Below are 19494 nucleotides of genomic sequence, written 5' to 3'. Positions count from 1 at the left end.
TGTTCTCCCTCTGCCCCAGGCAAAGCTGGGCCGGGCACAAGTGGGGCAGCACAGCCACCAGGGAGCCTGCGAGTCTCTTCCAGCCCTGGCTGCTCAGAGTTTGGGCCTTGGAGCCTCAGGTGGCCAAAGGCAGCTGCTCCTGGTCCCTCTGTGTGCCCGTGTTCAGCAGTGCTGCTCCATCAGTCTGTGCCCAGCAGTGGGGAAAAGCCTCAGCCCTGCAGGGCCAGGAGCTGCCGGGCTCTGCCTGAGCAGCTCAGCCAGCAGGAAGGGAGCTGCTCCACACGAGAGCCAGGAGCAAAGGGCACTCTTTTTTTACAGCATGTTTTCTGTTATGAGGGAAAAAAAAACCCCAAAAATAAAATTTGGTAAAATGATAAAGATAAAAACAAAACCCAAGTGTGCAGTGAAAAATCTTTTGTGACTTAGTATTAAGAGGTAAGTGATCTTTTGAAGAAGAAAACTCAGTTATTTTTTTCATACATTACTTTGTGAATGTGCTGATGGCATGGATCCATATTACTGACCTCAGCAGCATTTTTAAAAAGTTTTTGGGCTTTGTTTCCAACATTGTTATTTTAAATTGTGCTTGAAGCAATGGGAAATTGCTTTGTGCCCTTCCAGCTCCAAGCAGGACTGGGAATCTAACCTCTGTCAAACCCCAAATCCTTCAGAAGATGCCCTTCCTTCTCACCCTGTGAATGAGCTGCACATTCCCTTTGAAACTGTCAGGGATTTCTTAAAGACACAAAGTCCCACTTACAGCTCTTTGCTCTGGTTTGGGAGTGCAGAAGGGCAATTCTCCATCCATCATCTCCAGACTGCACTGCCTCAGGAACACGGCCCACTCGCCACGTTTGGCCCTCTCGTGGCACTTCTAGAGGAGGAAGAAAAAGCCAAAAAGAAATGAAGAGTGGGAGAGATGAAACATCCTGTGGAGATTCAGACGTTCAGCTGGGACTGTGGAGAGTTTGGGTCCTTGCCAATTGGATGTGTGTCCCCAACTGCAATCCCTGGGCCCGCAGGAGAGTCTCACTCACCTGCCAAAGCAGAAAGCTCAGGCGCTGTGCTCGGAACCGGCTCGTCTGATGCAAAGCTGTCACAGCAATGTGAGGGCAGAGCCAGCCCAGCTGTGTCCAGGGATGAGCCCAGCAGAGCCATGGCAGAGCCCAGAGCAGCCTCAGCACCTGCAGAGCCCGGCCGCAAGCAGAGAAACCAGAAACTGCCCATCAGCTGAAGGCTCCTGTCCCCTTGTCACAACGCCCGCGGTGCCCAGGCCATGCTGGTTGTGCCCAGAGCTGCCCATCAGTGCTGCCTTGGGGAGCAGGGCAGGAGGGCAGGACATGTGCCCAGCCTGCAGCCAGCTATGGCACATCCAGCCCTCAGCAGCTGCCCAGAGCCAAAAAGCAGCTGGGCAGCCGACTGAAGAATTCCTTGCATCCCTCCCAGCAAAGGGGGGAACCTTTGGTGCCTGGCCAGGCCGTGCCATTGTTTCCTGGGTTGACTATATGATGCTTTTATCCCCAATCGTCTTGTTCTGTTTATACTGAATAATAAGTTTTACACCTTTAAGACTCTCTTCCAGACAGTGAGGAGGGGAGGGAAGAAGCGCGCAGTTTGTTTTCAGACTGCTCTCACTCCTCCACATTCCTGCTCCTGGACTGTGTTGTCTGCGGATGGACAGACAGCCGGACAGAGCTCCTTTTTTCCCTTTTTCTTGCTTTTAGTTAGTTTTAGCTAGCTGAGGCAAAGAAGTTCTCTGCATTGTGATTTTTTTTCCTTTTTTCTTGGACCTGTTCAAGCCTGCTCTGGACTGAACACCCAGAAGAGCACCGGCAGCTCCACCTGTGGCCCCCTGGCCGGGCCTGGGCCACGGCGTTTTCCAGCACCAGAGAGACTGATCAGAGACTGAGTGAGCCGAGCTGCAACCTGGGGAGGGGACTGTTCTGAGTTTGCTTTCTTTGGAGCAGTGAGAAGTTTTATTGTTAATATTGTTTGGTTTCTATTGTTTAATAAACAGGTTTCTTTCCACTTTTCTCCAAGGAGATATTTTCTCCCGAACCGGTTGGAGGGGGGGAAGGGCAATTGAATCTGCTTTTGTAGAGAAGCCCCTTTGGGGGTTATCTCCCAAACTTGCCCTAAACCAGGACAAATACAGTTAGTGGCGCCCAACGCGTGGCTTGAGAAAGTGGAAAAAAACCCTTTATTGATTGCAGATTGGTTGTGCTTGCTGTGCAGTAGGTTAAAGTACCCAGTAGCCATGTTATTTGAATTTGTAATGTCTCTTGGGGAGGCCTTTATGTGGCTCTGGTCTCTAGACCTTTTTGAGGTTTCAATACCTTTCTGTTCACTAGGATTGTTGTCTCTATCACGTAGTTTTTGCGGTAAAGGGGCACGGATTGGATTAGCTATTGTGTTGGCCTTGGTGATAATGATTTATAGGGCGTTTACAAAGATGGCGTCTGTTTACGATATGTATGGTTTATGGTTTCTTCGTCCTACCCTGCATCCCAGTTCTAGCAGTATGTTTTGGGAATTTATTAGTAATTACACCCAGCTAGTTAGAGGAGGAGCAGGGAATGAGGCTTTCCAGCCTTTCCTTTCCTTCTTCTCCTTTGAATCTGTTATGTCACTTTTGGAGAATGTTCAGTTTCCCCTGAATGTTAAAGAGACCATCTTTCTGGTATTTAATCTCGTAAGCTTCCTCTATATGGTCTGCAGCTTCTCTAGAATGAGGGCCGAGATGTCTAAAAGAGCTGATGAGACCCCTGACCCAGAAGTAGACCCACGTGTGGAGAATCCTGAGTGGGGTGGAAAATGGGAAAATATGGGCCAAATCCTGAAAGAATTCTCTGACCCTATAGTCTGGGACTTTCCCCATGAACAAATTCAGAACCCAGCTGAGGTGGGGAAATATCTGAAAGAGAAGTATCTCAATGATGGCCCTAAGGAGAAAAGGATCATTGCAGTGAGCTGGGCCCTAGCATATGCTTATCGCACACTGCTAGATACTGTAGGGCAGCAGACAGAGGAAGGGGGGCAGGGAGATACATCATCAGCTATCCCAGTCGCTCAGGTTGCAGCCAACACCCCAGGCTCAAAGTCAGCAGCTAAACCACATAGTGAGCCTAAGCCAGCAGTTAAACCAGACAATAAGCCTCAACCAATGGCTGTTGCTACTAGCACTAGAAGTGGGAAGTGCACAGACAAGACCGATCGACCAGTGGATGATGATGATGATGATGCAGGAGAAGGACCCTCAACATTTCCTGACATAAAATCAGGAGTCAAAGCAACTGGCACAAGATCAGAAGCCAATATTGAGTCCTTCTCCCTGAAGGACCTGCGTGGCCTAAGGAAGGATTACACCCGACGATCTGATGAATCCATAATTAGCTGGTTAGTCCGTCTTTGGGATGCTGCAGGCGAGGCTACAATTCTGGACGGCACAGAAGCGAGGCATTTGGGATCTCTGTCACATGATCCTGTCATCGACCAAGGCATGATGAGGGGGGCTAACCCTCACAGCCTCTGGGCACGGGTCTTGGACAGTGTAGCACAAAGATACCTGTGTGCCGATGATCTCTACATGCAGCAAACACAGTGGAAAACCATAGAACAAGGGATTCAACGCTTGAGGGAAATGGCAGTAGCGGAGATTATCTTCTCAGATGACATAACAACTAAGAATTCAGACTTGGTACCATGCACATCTGTGATGTGGCAAAAACTGGTATGACTTGGGCCACATGAATATGCATCTGCTCTAGCTATTATGAAGTGGGATGACACGGATGAGACCGTGCTTGACATGGCAAGGAAGCTCCGATGCAGATGCTGTACATGGCCCAACACATGCCAGAATCGCAGCGGTGGAAACACGTCTGCAGAGATTAGAGGATAAGATAGAGGAGAATCATAAGAAGCTCAGAGAGGAGATTAAAGTAGACCTTCTCCAAATCTCGGCAGTACAGATCAGAGGTTCTGGTACCCAACGCAGACGTTCCCCAGATGGAGAGAGAAGGTACACCCCACGAGCTGAGCTGTGGTTCTTCCTGCGTGATTGTGGAGAAAACATGAGGCTATGGGATGGAAAATCCACCGCTGCTCTTGCGTGAATTGAAGGAAGACAGGGCTCAGAGAGGAAGTTCCACCACAAGGAAAGCAGCTCCAGTTGCCCATAGCCGAACTGCCAGGTATGATGATGATGATGATGATGACATGTCTAATCCCCTTGAAGGAACCTCTAAGACATATGCCCAAGGAAAGAAGGATAACCAGGCTTAGAGGGGCCCTGCCTCTAGCCAGGTAGAGGCTAGGGAAAATCGTGTTTTCTGGACGGTGTGGATTCGTTGGCCTGGCACATCGGAACCACAAGAGTATAAAGCTTTGGTCGACACTGGTGCACAGTGTACCATAATTCCATCAAGACACGTGGGGACAGAATCCGTTTCTATCGCTGGTGTGACAGGGGGATCACAAGACTTCACTTTGGTGGAAGCTGATGTGAGCTTGACTGGGAATGAGTGGAAGAAACATCCTATTGTGACTGGCCCAGAGGCCCCATGTATCCTGGGCATAGATTATCTCCGAAGTGAGTATTTCAAAGACCCAAAAGGACTGAGGTGGGCATTTGGGATAGCAGCTGTAGTGACAGAGGGCGTCCAGCAATTGAATACCTTGCCTGGACTGTCTGAGAATCCATCTACAGTAGGGCTTCTGAAGGGAGAAGAGCAACAGGTACCAATTGCCACTTCCACAGTGCATCGTCGACAGTATAGAACCACTCGAGATGCTGTGATTCCCATCCATAAGATGATCCGAGAGCTAGAGAGCCAAGGGGTGGTCAGCAAGACCCACTCACCCTTCAACAGCCCCATCTGGCCTGTGCGTAAATCTGAAGGAGAATGGAGACTGACGGTGGACTACCGTGCATTGAATGAAGTGACTCCACCACTGAGCGCTGCTGTGCCAGACATATTAGAGCTCCAGTATGAGCTTGAGTCCAAGGCAGCGAAGTGGTATGCCACTATCGATATTGCCAATGCATTTTTCTCCATTCCGCTGGCAGCAGAATGCAGGCCTCAGTTTGCCTTCACCTGGAGAGGTGTGCAGTACACTTGGAACCGGCTGTCCCAGGGGTGGAAGCACAGTCCTACCATCTGCCATGGACTGATCCAGAGTACACTAGAAAAGGGTGAAGCTCCAGAACATCTACAATATATTGATGACACCATTGTATGGGGGAAGACAGCAGCAGAAGTGTTTGAGAAAGGAGAGAAAATTATCCAGATTCTCCTGAAAGCCGGCTTTGCCATCAAGAAGAGCAAAGTCAAAGGACCTGCTCAAGAGATCCAGTTTCTGGGAGTGAAGTGGCAAGACGGACGGCGTCAGATTCCCACTGATGTCATCAACAAGATCACAGCAATGTCTCCACCATCCAACAAGAAGGAAACACAAGCTTTCCTGGGTGCCATAGGTTTTTGGAGAATGCATATTCCTGAGTACAGCCAGATCGTGAGCCCTCTCTATCTAGTCACCCGTAAGAAGAACACTTTCCACTGGGGCCCTGAACAGCAACAAGCCTTCGTCCAGATTAAGCAGGAGATCGCTCATGCGGTAGCCCTTGGCCCAGTCAGGACAGGACCAGATGTGAAGAATGTGCTCTATTCTGCAGCCGGGAACCATGGTTTGTCCTGGAGCCTGTGGCAGAAGGTGCCTGGGGAGACTCGAGGTTGACCACTGGGATTTTGGAGTCGAAGCTACAGAGGGTCTGAAGCCAACTATACTCCAACAGAGAAGGAAATTTTAGCAGCCTATGAAGGAGTCCAAGCTGCCTCAGAGGTAATAGGCACCGAAGCACAACTCCTCCTGGCACCCCGACTACCAGTACTGGAGCAGATGTTCAAAGCAAAAATTCCCTCTACCCACCATGCCACCAGTGCTACATGGAGTAAGTGGATTGCTCTCATAACACAGCGCGCCTGTATTGGAAAGCTGAATCGCCCTGGGATTCTGGAAATAATTACAAACTGGCCAGAAGGTGAAAACTTCAGTCTCACTGATGAAGAGGAACAAGAAGTGACACGTGCTGAAGAAGCTCCTCCATATAACCAACTGCCAGCGGAAGAAACACAATATGCTCTTTTTACTGATGGTTCCTGTCGCATGGTAGGAATGAATCGGAAGTGGAAAGCAGCTGTATGGAGCCCCACACGACAGGTTGCAGAGGCCACTGAAGGAGAAGGTGGATCAGGCCAACTTGCTGAACTCAAAGCTGTTCAACTGGCCTTGGACATTGCTGAAAGAGAGAGGTGGCCAAAGCTCTACCTCTACACTGATTCATGGATGGTAGCCAATGCTCTGTGGGGATGGCTGGAGAGGTGGAAAGAGGCTAATTGGCAGCGTAGAGGAAAACCAATTTGGGCTGTTGAAGAGTGGAAAGACATCGCTACCAGGGTAGGGAGGCTACCTGTGAAGGTCCGCCATGTAGATGCCCATGTGCCCAAGAGTAGAGCCAATGAGGAGCACCAAAACAATGAGCAGGTAGACCAGGCTGCAAAGATAGGGGTGTCCAAGATAGACCTAGATTGGGAGCACAAGGGAGAGTTATTCCTAGCTCGATGGGCCCATGATGCCTCAGGTCATCAGGGTAGAGATGCCACCTATAAGTGGGCACGAGACCGAGGGGTGGATTTAACCATGGACAGTATTTCTCAGGTTATCCACGACTGTGAGACGTGTGCTGCCATCAAACAGGCCAAGAGGGTGAAGCCCCTATGGTATGGTGGGCGGTGGTCCAAGTACAAGTATGGGGAGGCCTGGCAGATTGACTACATCACACTGCCCCAAACACGCCAAGGCAAGCGCTACGTGCTCACAATGGTAGAAGCCACCACAGGGTGGCTGGAGACCTATCCTGTGCCTCATGCTACTGCCCGTAACACCATCCTGGGCCTTGAAAAGCAAGTCCTGTGGAGACATGGTACCCCGGAGAGGATTGAGTCAGACAACGGGACTCATTTCAAGAACAGCCTTATCAGCACCTGGGCTAGAGAACATGGCATTGAGTGGGTGTACCATATCCCCTACCATGCACCAGCTGCGGGAAAAGTAGAAAGGTACAATGGGCTGCTAAAAACCACCTTAAAAGCCTTAGGTGGGGGATCTTTCAAAAATTGGGAGCAGCATCTGGCAAAGGCCACCTGGTTAGTTAATACCCGAGGCTCTACTAACCGAGTGGGCCCTGCCCAATCAGAGCCTTTGCATAGAGTAGATGGAGACAAAATCCCAGTGGTACATGTCAGGGGTTTGTTAGGGAAGACAGTTTGGATCAATCCTGCCTCGAGTACAGACAAACCCATTCGCGGGGTTGTTTTTGCTCAGGGACCAGGTTGCACATGGTGGATAATGCAAAAAGATGGAAGAACACGATGTGTACCTCAGGGAGATCTGATTGTTGGGTGAGAACCATGTATATATATCACTGTTTGCTAAATGTTGCCACCCTTGTCTGTGTATAGCTGTATATTAGATGTATAATGTGTGTGTTTGTAGAGTTAGAATATATATATTAGTTTTAGTAGTAAGGTAACAATATGGGGGTAAGGGGTGGAATGTCCTGGGTTGACTATATGATGCTTTTATCCCCAATCGTCTTGTTCTGTTTATACTGAATAATAAGTTTTACACCTTTAAGACTCTCTTCCAGACAGTGAGGAGGGGAGGGAAGAAGCGCGCAGTTTGTTTTCAGACTGCTCTCACTCCTCCACATTCCTGCTCCTGGACTGTGTTGTCTGCGGATGGACAGACAGCCGGACAGAGCTCCTTTTTTCCCTTTTTCTTGCTTTTAGTTAGTTTTAGCTAGCTGAGGCAAAGAAGTTCTCTGCATTGTGATTTTTTTTCCTTTTTTCTTGGACCTGTTCAAGCCTGCTCTGGACTGAACACCCAGAAGAGCACCAGCAGCTCCACCTGTGGCCCCCTGGCCGGGCCTGGGCCACGGCGTTTTCCAGCACCAGAGAGACTGATCAGAGACTGAGTGAGCCGAGCTGCAACCTGGGGAGGGGACTGTTCTGAGTTTGCTTTCTTTGGAGCAGTGAGAAGTTTTATTGTTAATATTGTTTGGTTTCTATTGTTTAATAAACAGGTTTCTTTCCACTTTTCTCCAAGGAGATATTTTCTCCCGAACCGGTTGGAGGGGGGGAGGGGCAATTGAATCTGCTTTTGTAGAGAAGCCCCTTTGGGGGTTATCTCCCAAACTTGCCCTAAACCAGGACACATGCCCAGGTCTGGGAGCATCCCCCTGGCTGTGGAACTCACCTGCAAATTGGGTGTGGAGGGTGTCTTTAGAGAAGGTGCCAGAATCCAAGTCCATCTTCTTCAGCTGGCCAGGCCAAGGAAGAGGTTTTCATCCTTGAGGTTGTCCTTGCTGTCTCCAGCAGCAGCCCCACCTGGTACAGCTTCTCCAGGAGCTCCTTCTCCTTCCCTGGGACCAGACCAGGCTGTCAGGGCTCTGCCCAGGGCCCCAGCCAAACATGAACCAGACAAACAAACCAGGGGGGATGGTGGCCACCAGTGCTTGCCACACCAGATCTCCAGCTCAGCTCCAGCCCAAGAGCTGCGTGTTCCCTTCTGCTGACCCCTGCTCAGAGCTACAGGCAGGACAAAACCAGTCTGGTTTGCTTTGCCACTGAGTGCCAAGAGATGTGTGGAGCTCCTACCTGCCAGGCCTCTGGATCCAACTGTGCACATGGATCTCTCTCATCTTCTAGGGACGAGGAGCACCCTGCATCCAAGGATGGCAGAAAAGCTCTTCTAATGATGGCCTGTCCGAGGGTTGCATGGACAAACAGCTCTTAATGACATCTTGGCACTCTGGGAAGACAAACCAGAAATCACCAGTCACTTGGAGAAGTTGCCCCCCTGTTCCTGTGCCCAGGCCATACTGGGTGTGCCCAGAGCTGGGCCTAAACTTCCCCACGGATTCTCTGTTTAGAGGAGAGCAGGACATGTGCCACCTCCTCAGCAGCTGCCAGAGCAGGATGCCCATCAGTCCGCTGCTGTCTCCCAGCACCGGTATTCCCCCTGTGCCCAGAGATGAGGATCCACCTTGAGAGAGCCGTGGTGGGAACAAGATGCGCCCCCAGATCATCTCCTGGCCCCTCCTGAACGGGTGCTTCCCCACGACCAGCTGGTACAGCAGGAGGCCCAGGGACCAGATCGTCGCTGCCTCGCTGTGGTAGCTTTGGTGCTGGGTCCACTCTGGTGGGCTGTAGGCCAGGGTTCCTGTGGAACACAGACAGAGCTCAGCAGGGGGATGCTGCTGCTCCCAGAGCCTGGCCCCAGCATCCCCGGGCATGTGGGGGCTGCTCCAGCAGCACACGGGGTGACTGCTGCCCTCTCACCATCACCTGGGACTTGTGTACAAACTCGGGGCTGGAAAAGAAGCCAGTGCTGCTGGAAGAGGGCAGCAGAAACCCTGGGAAGGCCCAGCCATGACACAGAAAGGAAAAACCCACCCACTGGTGGAGAAAACCCACTCTCCTCGCTGCCTGCATGGGCCCCCAAAAAATGTTAATAAGCCAAGGCAAACAAGGGGAGTGGAGCAGTCCAAGCCCCCCTCCCCTGCACACCAAACCATCCAGGGCACGGGGTCAGACCCCCCTCTCCACTACCCACATGGGGGTTTTTGTCGGGCTGGCTGCACCAGCTCCAGCCCCAGCCCAGGGCACAGTGGGTACTGAAGGCTGTCAGCAGGGCTGGGAGCTGGCCCCCCTCACACCCCAACCAAATCAACTTGGCTCCAGCATTAATCCCATCCCAGCTGCAGTAGGGGGAAGCCCCGGTGCTACACCCAGGCTGGGCCATGAGATGCCCAGGAGCATCCCCTGCGAGGGCTCACCTGCAAACTGGGTGTAGGCTGTGTCTTGGAGGAAAGCGCCACAGCCAAAGTCGATCAGTTTCAGCTGCCCGCTGGCCAGGTCGAGCAGGATGTTCTCGGGCTTGATGTCCCTGTCAGGACCCCGCAGCTGCTGCAGTGCCGCACGGCCTCCAGCACCTGGCGGAACAGCCCCCGCGCCTCCTCCTCCGGCAGGAACCTCCGCTCCGCCAGGAAAACCGACAGCTCCTGGCACTGCTCCGCCAGGAAATCCGACAGCTCCTGGCACTGCTCTGGATGCTCCAGCACCATCAAGAAGCTGTCGGGGAGCTCAAGCCACTCCAGGAGCTGAATGACACCAGCACACCCACAGGACACCTTGGCCAGCAGCACGATCTCCAGGGGCGCGCTGGTGCCGTCGGGCTGCGGGAGGAGCGCGATGCCGTCAGTGGAGCTGAGGCCATGCCAGGGCTCTGGGACCCCTCAGCCAGCCCGGGATGCTCTGCATGCCCCGCTCAGCCCATGCCTGCTCTCCCCACAGGGCTCCCGGCAGCTCCCACCCTGCCGGGCCCCGGCTCCTCGCCACCCGGCACGGCCCGGCTTCTGCCGCCGGCCCCGCTCTCTCACCAGCTCGCTCCAGTGCCGGATGCGATCCCGCGGCACGCGTTTGATGGCCACCTGCGAGCAAGGGAGAGCAGCGGGCTGAGCTCAACGCCCGTCCCGCCGCACCCCGACCTTCTCCTCCTTGTCCTCCTCCCCCTCCGCCCGCCGCCGGCCCCGCCGCTCACCGGGGCGCCGTCCGAGAGCCGCGTCGCTGAGCAGACGCCGCCGAATCCTCCGCGCCCCAGCAGGGAACCCAGGCGGTAGCGCTCCTGCAGGGCCTCCTGCGCCTTCCCTGCGGGCGGGACGCGGCTGTCAGCGCTCGGCCCGGGGCCAGCAACGGCTCCCGAGCGCCCCCCGAGCGCCCCGGGCCAGCCATCCCCACCCGCCCCGGCGGCCGCGCTGCCGAGCGGCGGAGCTCGGGCCGGGCAAGCCGCGGCGGAGGCGGCGGGAGCGGCCGCGCCGCCTGTGTCCTCCGCGGGGCCCGGGAGGAGCCGGGGCCGGGGCCAGCGTCGGGACTGGAGCCCACGTCGGGGCCGGGGCCGGGGCCGGGGCCGGGCTCGGGCCAGGCGGAGCCAAATGCCGGCGATGCCGCCCCTGCCCCAGGCACTGATCCCCGCCCAGCAGCGCCAGCGCCAGCACGGCCAGAGCCGGGCTGAGGCGAGACGGCAGCGGGACGGCCGGGGGCGGGCACGGGGGCATGGCCCAGCCCGGCACGGGGAGAGGGAGGCGGGGAGAGGAGAGGGACGGCGGGAAACGGACACCGAGGGAAGGGTGTCCGACAGCGGGGAAGGGAGAGAAAGAGAAAGAGAGAAAGATAAAGAGTGTTCTAGATTCTCTGCTTTTGCTGCCGCCGCTGCAGCTGAAGCCCCGGGGCCGTTTGTCCGCGTGTGCGTTCCCCGCTCGAGCCCCACGGGCGAGCCCCGCGCGCCCCGGGACAGCCCCTTGGTCTGTCCAAACACGGGAACTTGGCAGTGTTGAGCCCACATGCAGAGCCCTGACTCCTGCACGCCGGCAGAGGAATCCCCTCAATCGCTGCTGTGCATTGTCCTTGCTGCGGGTTAAACACTGTCGGGGCACATTCCCTTGGTGTAGGATTCCTACCTGACCCAAGCACTGCACTTACATCTGCAGTGTTGCTTTCCAGTAAAAACAGGGGAAGGAAAACTGTTGTGTGGCTCATGGTATTTTAGGGTGTCTCAAACATGATAAGTCACCGATCTTAGAGGTGAGGTGCATTTGGAATGAATGGGATGGAGAAGTAGTGCAACATGGGAAAGGACAGACTAGAAATAAAGAGAGGAAAACATTTTGGAATGTTTCTCTCACTTTCATTTCACTTCTGGAAAGCTGTTTCAGTTTTCCAGGAATCTTCTCCTGTCTGCTCTTCTCAAGAACCTTCCATGGAGAGCAAGGTCAAGCTTGTGTCACAAGATTTGCCACCAGCTGCAGCTTCTCCTGGCTTTCCACACTGCACTGTGTGTGCAGCATGACTTTTGCATCAAAGCAGCACAATGTTTGGAGAACTTTACACGTCCTTTCTTTTTGCTGGTGGGCTGTGGAATTGTGCCACTGGTGAAGTTTTCATTTTAACTGTTTGTGCTGGTTTAAGGCAGATTTTGGGAGGAAACCTCCAAAAGGGGTCGGTCTAGAAAGCAAGTTCAAGCAGCCCCTCCCCCTACTAGTTCAGGAAAAGATTTCCCTGTTAGAGAGCATTTTGGGTAGACACTGTAGCCTATGTGCACAACCCTGCAGGCAAAACAATGGACATTCTGTGGATTTAGAAGCATGCTTGCAAACACTCTGTGTACGTGCCTGATAGTAGAAGCACACTGCCCTTGGGCAGCCAGCATGAGAAAGTTTGCCAACTGCATCCAAGAGAAAAGGATGTGAAATGTTATAAATGAGAAGCTTGACTAGGCCAATATTCAAGCAGCAATCAATTTATTAATTAATATGGTAAAGTATGAGCAATACAGCACTTGGTAACAGTGGGAGAAATTTTCCCTCCAACTGCACGCCAATAGTTGGGGCTTACAGGTATTTAGAGGGGTACTCATAAGCTTTCTCAGCAGTTTCTGTTCCAAATTTTTACGTCACAATTCTATACACTATTGTGATTTAGTTTTTCTCAGGATGTATCCCAGAAAGGAGTATCCCTGTATGGTGGGGTCCAGCTTCCAAAAGAAGAAAGAAGTCTCCCAGCTGGTGAGGTCCAGATTCCAGATGTGGGTTCACCTTTTAATTGCAAGGACTATAAATCTCATAACAGTGATGTCCAGCTTCCCTTGGTTGAAACTATCAGTCCTTGATAGAGTTGATGTTCATCTTCCTTTCTCAAGCTGCTTTTCACTGTTTTGTTAAGGCGTTGAGATAAGCATGTTTCCTTTTGATATATTCTAAAGCTACAGTTTCAAAGATCCTTACTACAAGCAATATTCTATAATTATACTTCAAAAGGTTATTATTGCAAAACTCTTTTTAGCTAGAAGCAGAAAGTTCCTGTCAAGCAGCAACATCCTTAAAGCTTTAATTCGAATGCTCCTAAATCAACTGAAGAGTTATAAAGGTTAATTGCGAACAAAGGAGAGGTTCAAAGGCCTTCTTCCGTGCTTTACTTCCTCAGTTTTTTATTAGAATTGTCTTTGTAACTGTCCCATGATCAGTTTCCACACATATCCCAATCACAGATACACAGGTTGCCTGTATGTACCTGACACAAAACATAGCTTTGTATTTCACAACATAAAAACTAGGTAAGAAAAAACAATGTTATTATTATAAATAGAAATGGATATAATAAATATATACGTAGTTAAATAATAACAGAAAATAATTTGATACAGAATAAAATAAAATAATAAATTACAGCAACATTTTTACATGTTTTAGGATGTCAGTCCCAGGTGGGCCATGTCAGACATGGTGAGGCTGGGGTGAGCAGCAGGCTGTACAAACAGGGTCAGCCCAAAAGGGGTTCATTCGTCTCTGTGCCCAGACCTCCTAAGGAGACATTCAGCATCAAGATCACTTTGGCAATGCTTCTATCACCTCTTCTCTGCAATGAAAAATAAAAAACCACCCATATGATTAAATCCAAACATCATGTGTTTGGTGCACTTTGACATCTTCCTCCTTAACAGAACTCCAAACTGACTCCAATCACTGCACAAGCCCTGGAGACTTGAAGACAATTGAAGGGAGACAAAGAGCTCCTGAGGGCTTTCTGTGTTTTAATCAGCCCCACGGTGGATTTGGGGCTGGGTCCAGGAGCCTCAGGTACTGAGAGAAGGATGAAGAAGCTGCTCAAGGAGTCAGCAGCAAAACTCCAAGTGCCGTGGAGCATGGCTGGGCCCCACTGAGGGCAGGGAGTGCCAAAGGCTCCCAGGGACTGGTGAGAGCAGATCCTTGAGGCCAGGAGTGCAGGGAGCCCAGGGCTCTGGGCAGGGAACTGCAATGCTGAGCAAGGCCTGGGCTGGCTGGGGGAAGCAGAAAGGCCAAGCCCTGAGCCCAGCCTGGGCCAGCAGGGCCTGTCCCTCACGGGTGGCTCGGGGCTCTCTGTGGGGCAGGGGGATGTGATGGGCAGCAAGGACAAATGCCATCAACCTGCAGCCCCTGCCAGCCTGGCCAGGGAGGCCGAGGGAGAGCCAAAGTGCAGCCCCTGCCAGGAAAGTTCCTGCTGTGGGGCCTCCAGAGGCGCTGCCCGAGCCCAGGGCACAAAGGCCTGGGTGCCTGTGGCCCTGCCAGCCCTGCCCAGCCCTCGGCCATCTGTCCTGCAGGCTGTGCCCCCTGTGCGTGCTGCTCCTGTGCCCTGGCCGGCTGCACTCGCCCATCTTGCTGTGCCCCAGCATTTCTCAGCCAGCGTTTCTGTGCCCTCCCTGGGCTCCCTGCACCCAGCGCTGCTGGCTCCTGGCACACAGAGCCGGCCATGGCCCAGCCTCACGCTGCCACACCTCGAGCACCACAATTCCACCCTGGCAGGGACTTTGCTTTCTCCTCAGCTCCAGGCTGAACCTTCCAAGCTGCACTTTGGGGAGGTTTCCTGCAATTCCCACTCCCAAGGAAAGCTCTGTCTCCTGCTGTTCATGAACAGAGAAGGGCTGGTGGGAGAAGTGCTGGTCAGAGGCTGTTTGGGGCATAGTGATCATGAAATTATTGAGTTTTTAAATATTCTGTAAAAGAAGGAGGGGCATCAATAAATCTTCTACACTGGACTTTTGAGGGCAGACTTTGGCCTGTTGAGGATGAAGATTTGGGAAGCACCAAATCAGGTACTGATTTTTTAAAGAGAAACAGCCCATAAAAACAACGAGTTCCAGGAAGGATGGAAACACTGCAAAAAAGAAATCTTGAAGGAGCAAGAGTAGGCTGTCCCTTTGTGCAGAAAGATGACCCAGAGGGGGAAATGACTGGCCTGGCTGGGCATAGAGCTTTTGCAGGAATTTAGGGGTTAAAAAGAGGGTGCATCACCGGGGTCGGGGCCGGGACTGGACCCTGCGTCGGGACCGGGGTCGGGGTCGGGCCAGGCGGAGCCAAAAGCTGGCGATACCGCCCCAGCGCCTTTGGGCGCCCTTCCTTCCTTCCGGGAGTGGGTGAGATATTTCCCTTCAGCCATGGGCTGCAGCAGCTCTCCTAGAACAGTCTGGCACTGGTGGGAAGTGAGGGGCAAAATCAGAGAGAACATCACAGGAGAGTAAGCCAGGGCATTTTCTGCCACTGAACCAAACTTCTCTGCCTCCTTCTGTACCTACTGCCTAAGATTCTGAGGGAAAAAATGTATGAATAAAAAACTGTGCTAAGCAAAGTGATCTCCAGCTGATGATGAAAATGTCTGAGATGCTTCAAAGCTACAGAAAAAGAAACATGACAATTTAAAACAAGCTGTACAAGGAATATGGAGTGATTCAGAAGTCTCTTGTAAATCAAAGATCTCACTCTTCTGAATAGATGACTTTCATTAATATTTTTCCTGCATGATTTTAAAATAAATGAATCAGCCTATTAAGATCAAAGAAGGGGAAGGAGGAACTGTGTGCTTCATTTTCTCTGCTATCTATTCAGTTATTAATCCAGTGCAGAAAACAAAATCTTCACAAAACCTACTTGAGACACACACCTTTAGACAAAATTATGTTTTGAATTAGTAGACAATATTCTATTATTAGACACCATGTTTTGATTTTTTTTTTACTTTTGACTTAAAATTTTAGCAGAAATACTTTCAATAACTGAATAAACAAAATTTTAACTAATTCCTAAAAGCTGTTGTCTTGCATAAATAGAAAAAATATTTTTAAAGGATGTTAGTATTTGCGCTCCCTAAAACTTCTCTTTTAATGAAAATTTCAAAGGCCTTCAGTAGAGTCTATCCACAGAACAGTCAAGCAGTTCCAGTATCTGCTTTTCCCTCCATTTGTGGAAATAGATGCCTGGGGACAGCTTCTGTCAAGAGAAAGAAACCTCACCAGCCAGATAAAAGTGGGCAAGCAGGAAGCACATTAGAAGCAGCATCTTGCACTGTGAAAGGAAAGTGCTAAGAGCTGGTCCTCACTTTCTATGGCAGATGATATGCTTGTAAATGAGCATTTGATTAATAGCACCTTATCTCCAGAGAACCTGTCTGGACAAAGAAACAGCTTTCTGCATTGGCAGAGCCTGGACTGCTCTTGTGAAGAAGGCTGGCATCATTGCATTGAAGCAGTGGTTTCGTTTGTGAGCGTTTGCACTGCAGGAGCTCTTGCGCCTCCAGGCAGACTCAACCAGCCTGGATGGGCACCTGCTGCCTGGAGCCTCGCTGGCTGCTGGTACACTGCTCTGGGAACTCTGGGGTGCTCAGCATGCAGGCAGGCCACAGCAAAAGTCTCTGAGCAGCCAGCAGTGTTTAAATGGGAAGAAAATCTCATACCACAGTGCACATGGTGAAAGAGCTGTCCATGTCCCAGTCAGTTGTGCAGCCACTTTCAATTTGGCACCTTTGGAATACAAAGCTGTGGAAATGACATAACAACGACATCTGGATCACAGCCTTTGTGTGCCACTGGCAGTTTTTGGAGGAATCCTTTCTGCCTGCTGCAGTTTGAGCTGCTGAGGCTCTGTGCTCTGAGCCAAGGCAGAGTGCCTCCTGATGCCCCACTGCGGGAGCCCCACCAGCAGCTGCTGCTCCAGCTCAGCAGGACACTGCCTGTGCAGCTTGCTCTGGAGCTTCTGAGCGATTGATTCAGCACCCCACTGCAGTCTTCTTGGAACACAGGAGCTCATTTTATAGCACATAATAGATCTAAGAAATGGGCTGTTGGGAATTCATTAACATTTTAAACTAAAGGGGTTTGCAATGTTGTGAACAGTACCACATGATGTATTTAAAAACCATGTCTGGTTTAAGTTTTCTCTCAGTCCTTTGGAAAAAGCTCCTGATGTCTAGGCAATGAATAGTGAAGTCAGATGACCAAGAGCAACCTTCTCTATTGCTGAAATGAACCAGAAGTATATAATATATGACTAGTCAAGGTGTCTGGCTTTCAAACTGGTACCAACAAGAATTATTCTTGTCCCTTTGGGGGATAGATAACATCATAGCTGAGATTTTTAAATCTATCCCCTGCTCATCTCTCCCTGCAATTTGTGCTGCTCTGGTTTTCTGTCTAGAGCCTTCTGAGCAGAGTCCAGCTCACTCAGCATTAGTCAGTTACTGTCATTCCTGGCTCTCTGGGCTGTGTTTTATCTTGAAATGCATGTGATAAAGGAGATAGTGTGAGCTAACCTATACTTCTCAAGGCTGATAAAGCAAGAGGAAATTCTGTTGAAGGAGGACATGGAAATGTAGCATGCAGATGACAGGCAGAAGACACATTAAATTCCCAGGGTTGTGTGGCCAGTGATGTCTCTCTTTCTCTGACACATCTTCATTTGTTATTTTGCTAGTTGCCCTTTTGACGACAATTTGCTTCTTCATTTTGGTCATTCTCAGGCCTCCTGATGACAGGCACATGAGAAGAGGAGTGCAGAATATTTTTGTTAGCCTCTCTGGACTCCTGGGCACTTTTCAAGGAGGAAAAAGTAATGACAAGTCAGCTATTCTTTTTCATTTTATTTTTTTTTTCCTTCTGAAAGTGCTGCTTGAACACTGTGAGGAGGAAAAGCAAGCCCCTTGTTTTAATTTCACACACTTATGTGTGCACGCAGGCACACACACCAACCCTCCCAGAAGCAGGAGAGTTATGCCTGCAGGGCTCAGGCTGAGCTGAAGAACAAACTGTTTTAATGAATATTTTGATCAATCTTGCCAAGTTGATTTAGAGTGTGAGTACAGTCTGGGGATTTTTCTCATTAGTAGTGAACTCTATGTTAGAGGAACATGGAGTGGTGAGCTCATTAGCAGCAGCCTGCCTGTGTCTGAAGGCACACACAGTGACAGCATGACACGAGTGACGAGAGACAGGGGCTGTGCTGCTGCATGTTAAAAATATCCCTTGCAGGGCAGCTCTGAAATATCAATTTTACTAACACAGTTCTTACAATCAGTTACCAAGAATTAATAGAAGAGTGAGTTGAGTTGAAAGCATTTCCCTGAAAGGAGATCTGCTGGCTTCTTTGGTGAAGAGTGAAACAAATACTGCAACATCTGCCTTGGATTAGCAGCTTGTCTGCCTCAAAAAGAGGAGCATGCAGCAGATGTGTTGCACAGGAAATCACAGCCATTTCTCTTTACTGAGCAAAGCGTACACAGGATTGCCAGGCTGGCTTTGCCTGTAACACAAACAGCTAGCAAAGCAGCGCTGCAAAGGAATAAATGAACAAAACCGAGGGCAGCAGTAGGAGCAGAGATGAAGCAGGCAGAGCTGTGATGCCACGATGGACTGGCAGCAGCCTCACCTGCCCCTGACTGCAGCCACAGCACAGCAGCAGCTCCAAGGAGCCTGCAGGGGCCAGGACAGAGCAAGCTGCCAGCTGAAAACACCCCTCCTCACCCCCTGAGTGAGTGTCTGCCTCATGGCCCCAAGCATTGCACTTTGTGTCCTCTGTAAAAGCACTTTATGCTCTCTAATGTAACGAGGGAACTTCTGATTGTACATAAAAATGTCCTCTCTTTCTAAATCCTGCTGCACTCTTGACCCAGCGATACCACATGGCAACAAGTTCCAAAGGTTAATGAAAAGTTTTGTAAGAATGTCTTCATGCATTTTAAATCTGTTGCATTTAAATATTTGTGAATACCCTCTTCTTCTTCTGTTGTAGTAAAATTTATATAGAAGTATAGATGCTCTACAATATGCAATTCTTACATATATCTCAGCATTTCTCTTCTGCTATGCTTAAAATAGCCCCAAACTCACCACGAATTGAGTATTTGTTAACACCACTTTTTAAATCTCACTGCCTCTGTCCTGTCCTTGAAACTGGTAGCTCAGAAATCTGTGTCATCCCAAGAAAAGTTCAGCCATCTTCATCACTGGCATCATACATACAGCTGGTTCCTTTTTTTGCTACATCCTAATATTTTTGTCTTGCCTTTCACTGACACTTGGAGCAATATTCAGGGTGTTGCTTTATTTTTTTCTTTCTTTTTTTTCCTAAATAGCTGCTCTGAATTTTGAAATTCCAGGTCTGAATTTATGACAGGAATGCAAAAATTATTTAATCAAGGTTAAGGAAGTGTCCTGATCTTTCTGTTCCAAGATCAATGTGGCAAACAAAGAACAACCTTTATACTTAATGTCAGTGATGAAAATGGTTAAAATACGTGGAAGGATTCTTTCAGAAGTAGTTGCTTGTTTGGGATGACAGCTTGTGAGTCTCAGCTTGTCATTGAAGAGAGACTGAGAAATAAACCCATGTATTTTCCAATTGCCTGCAAATCAAAGGTAGCTCTTGGTCAAACTCAGTTGAGTTGTTTGGATGGCACTGATTTCACACTTCAATTAAATATTTCCTGATCTTTCTAAAATAGTATTTCTTACATTTTAATAATCAAAAATAATTCTTGCTAGTGAGTGTTCCTTGACTATTATTTTCACTTTTTT

General features: G+C 50.2%; 1 protein-coding gene across 1 annotated transcript; it reads right to left on the bottom strand.

Annotated features, from left to right (window-relative positions):
- Window positions 1-86: 86 nt before the first annotated feature.
- LOC135299824 (serine/threonine-protein kinase pim-1-like) lies at window positions 87-11176 on the bottom strand. Its single transcript, XM_064419249.1, is given in 10 exon segments — window positions 87-326; window positions 761-874; window positions 8317-8482; window positions 8718-8871; window positions 9106-9282; window positions 9899-10012; window positions 10015-10297; window positions 10502-10552; window positions 10663-10769; window positions 10864-11176. Coding segments are annotated over 7 exon segments (1152 nt in total). The 3' UTR covers window positions 87-326; window positions 761-874; window positions 8317-8482; window positions 8718-8764.
- Between the last annotated feature and the right edge of the window lie 8318 nt (window positions 11177-19494).

The sequence above is a fragment of the Passer domesticus genome, chromosome 4 (genome assembly GCF_036417665.1).
Source record: "Passer domesticus isolate bPasDom1 chromosome 4, bPasDom1.hap1, whole genome shotgun sequence".
Lineage (NCBI taxonomy): Eukaryota > Metazoa > Chordata > Aves > Passeriformes > Passeridae > Passer > Passer domesticus.
The sequence above is the reverse complement of the archived record's forward strand: the minus strand, read 5'-3'. Positions and strand labels throughout refer to the sequence as shown.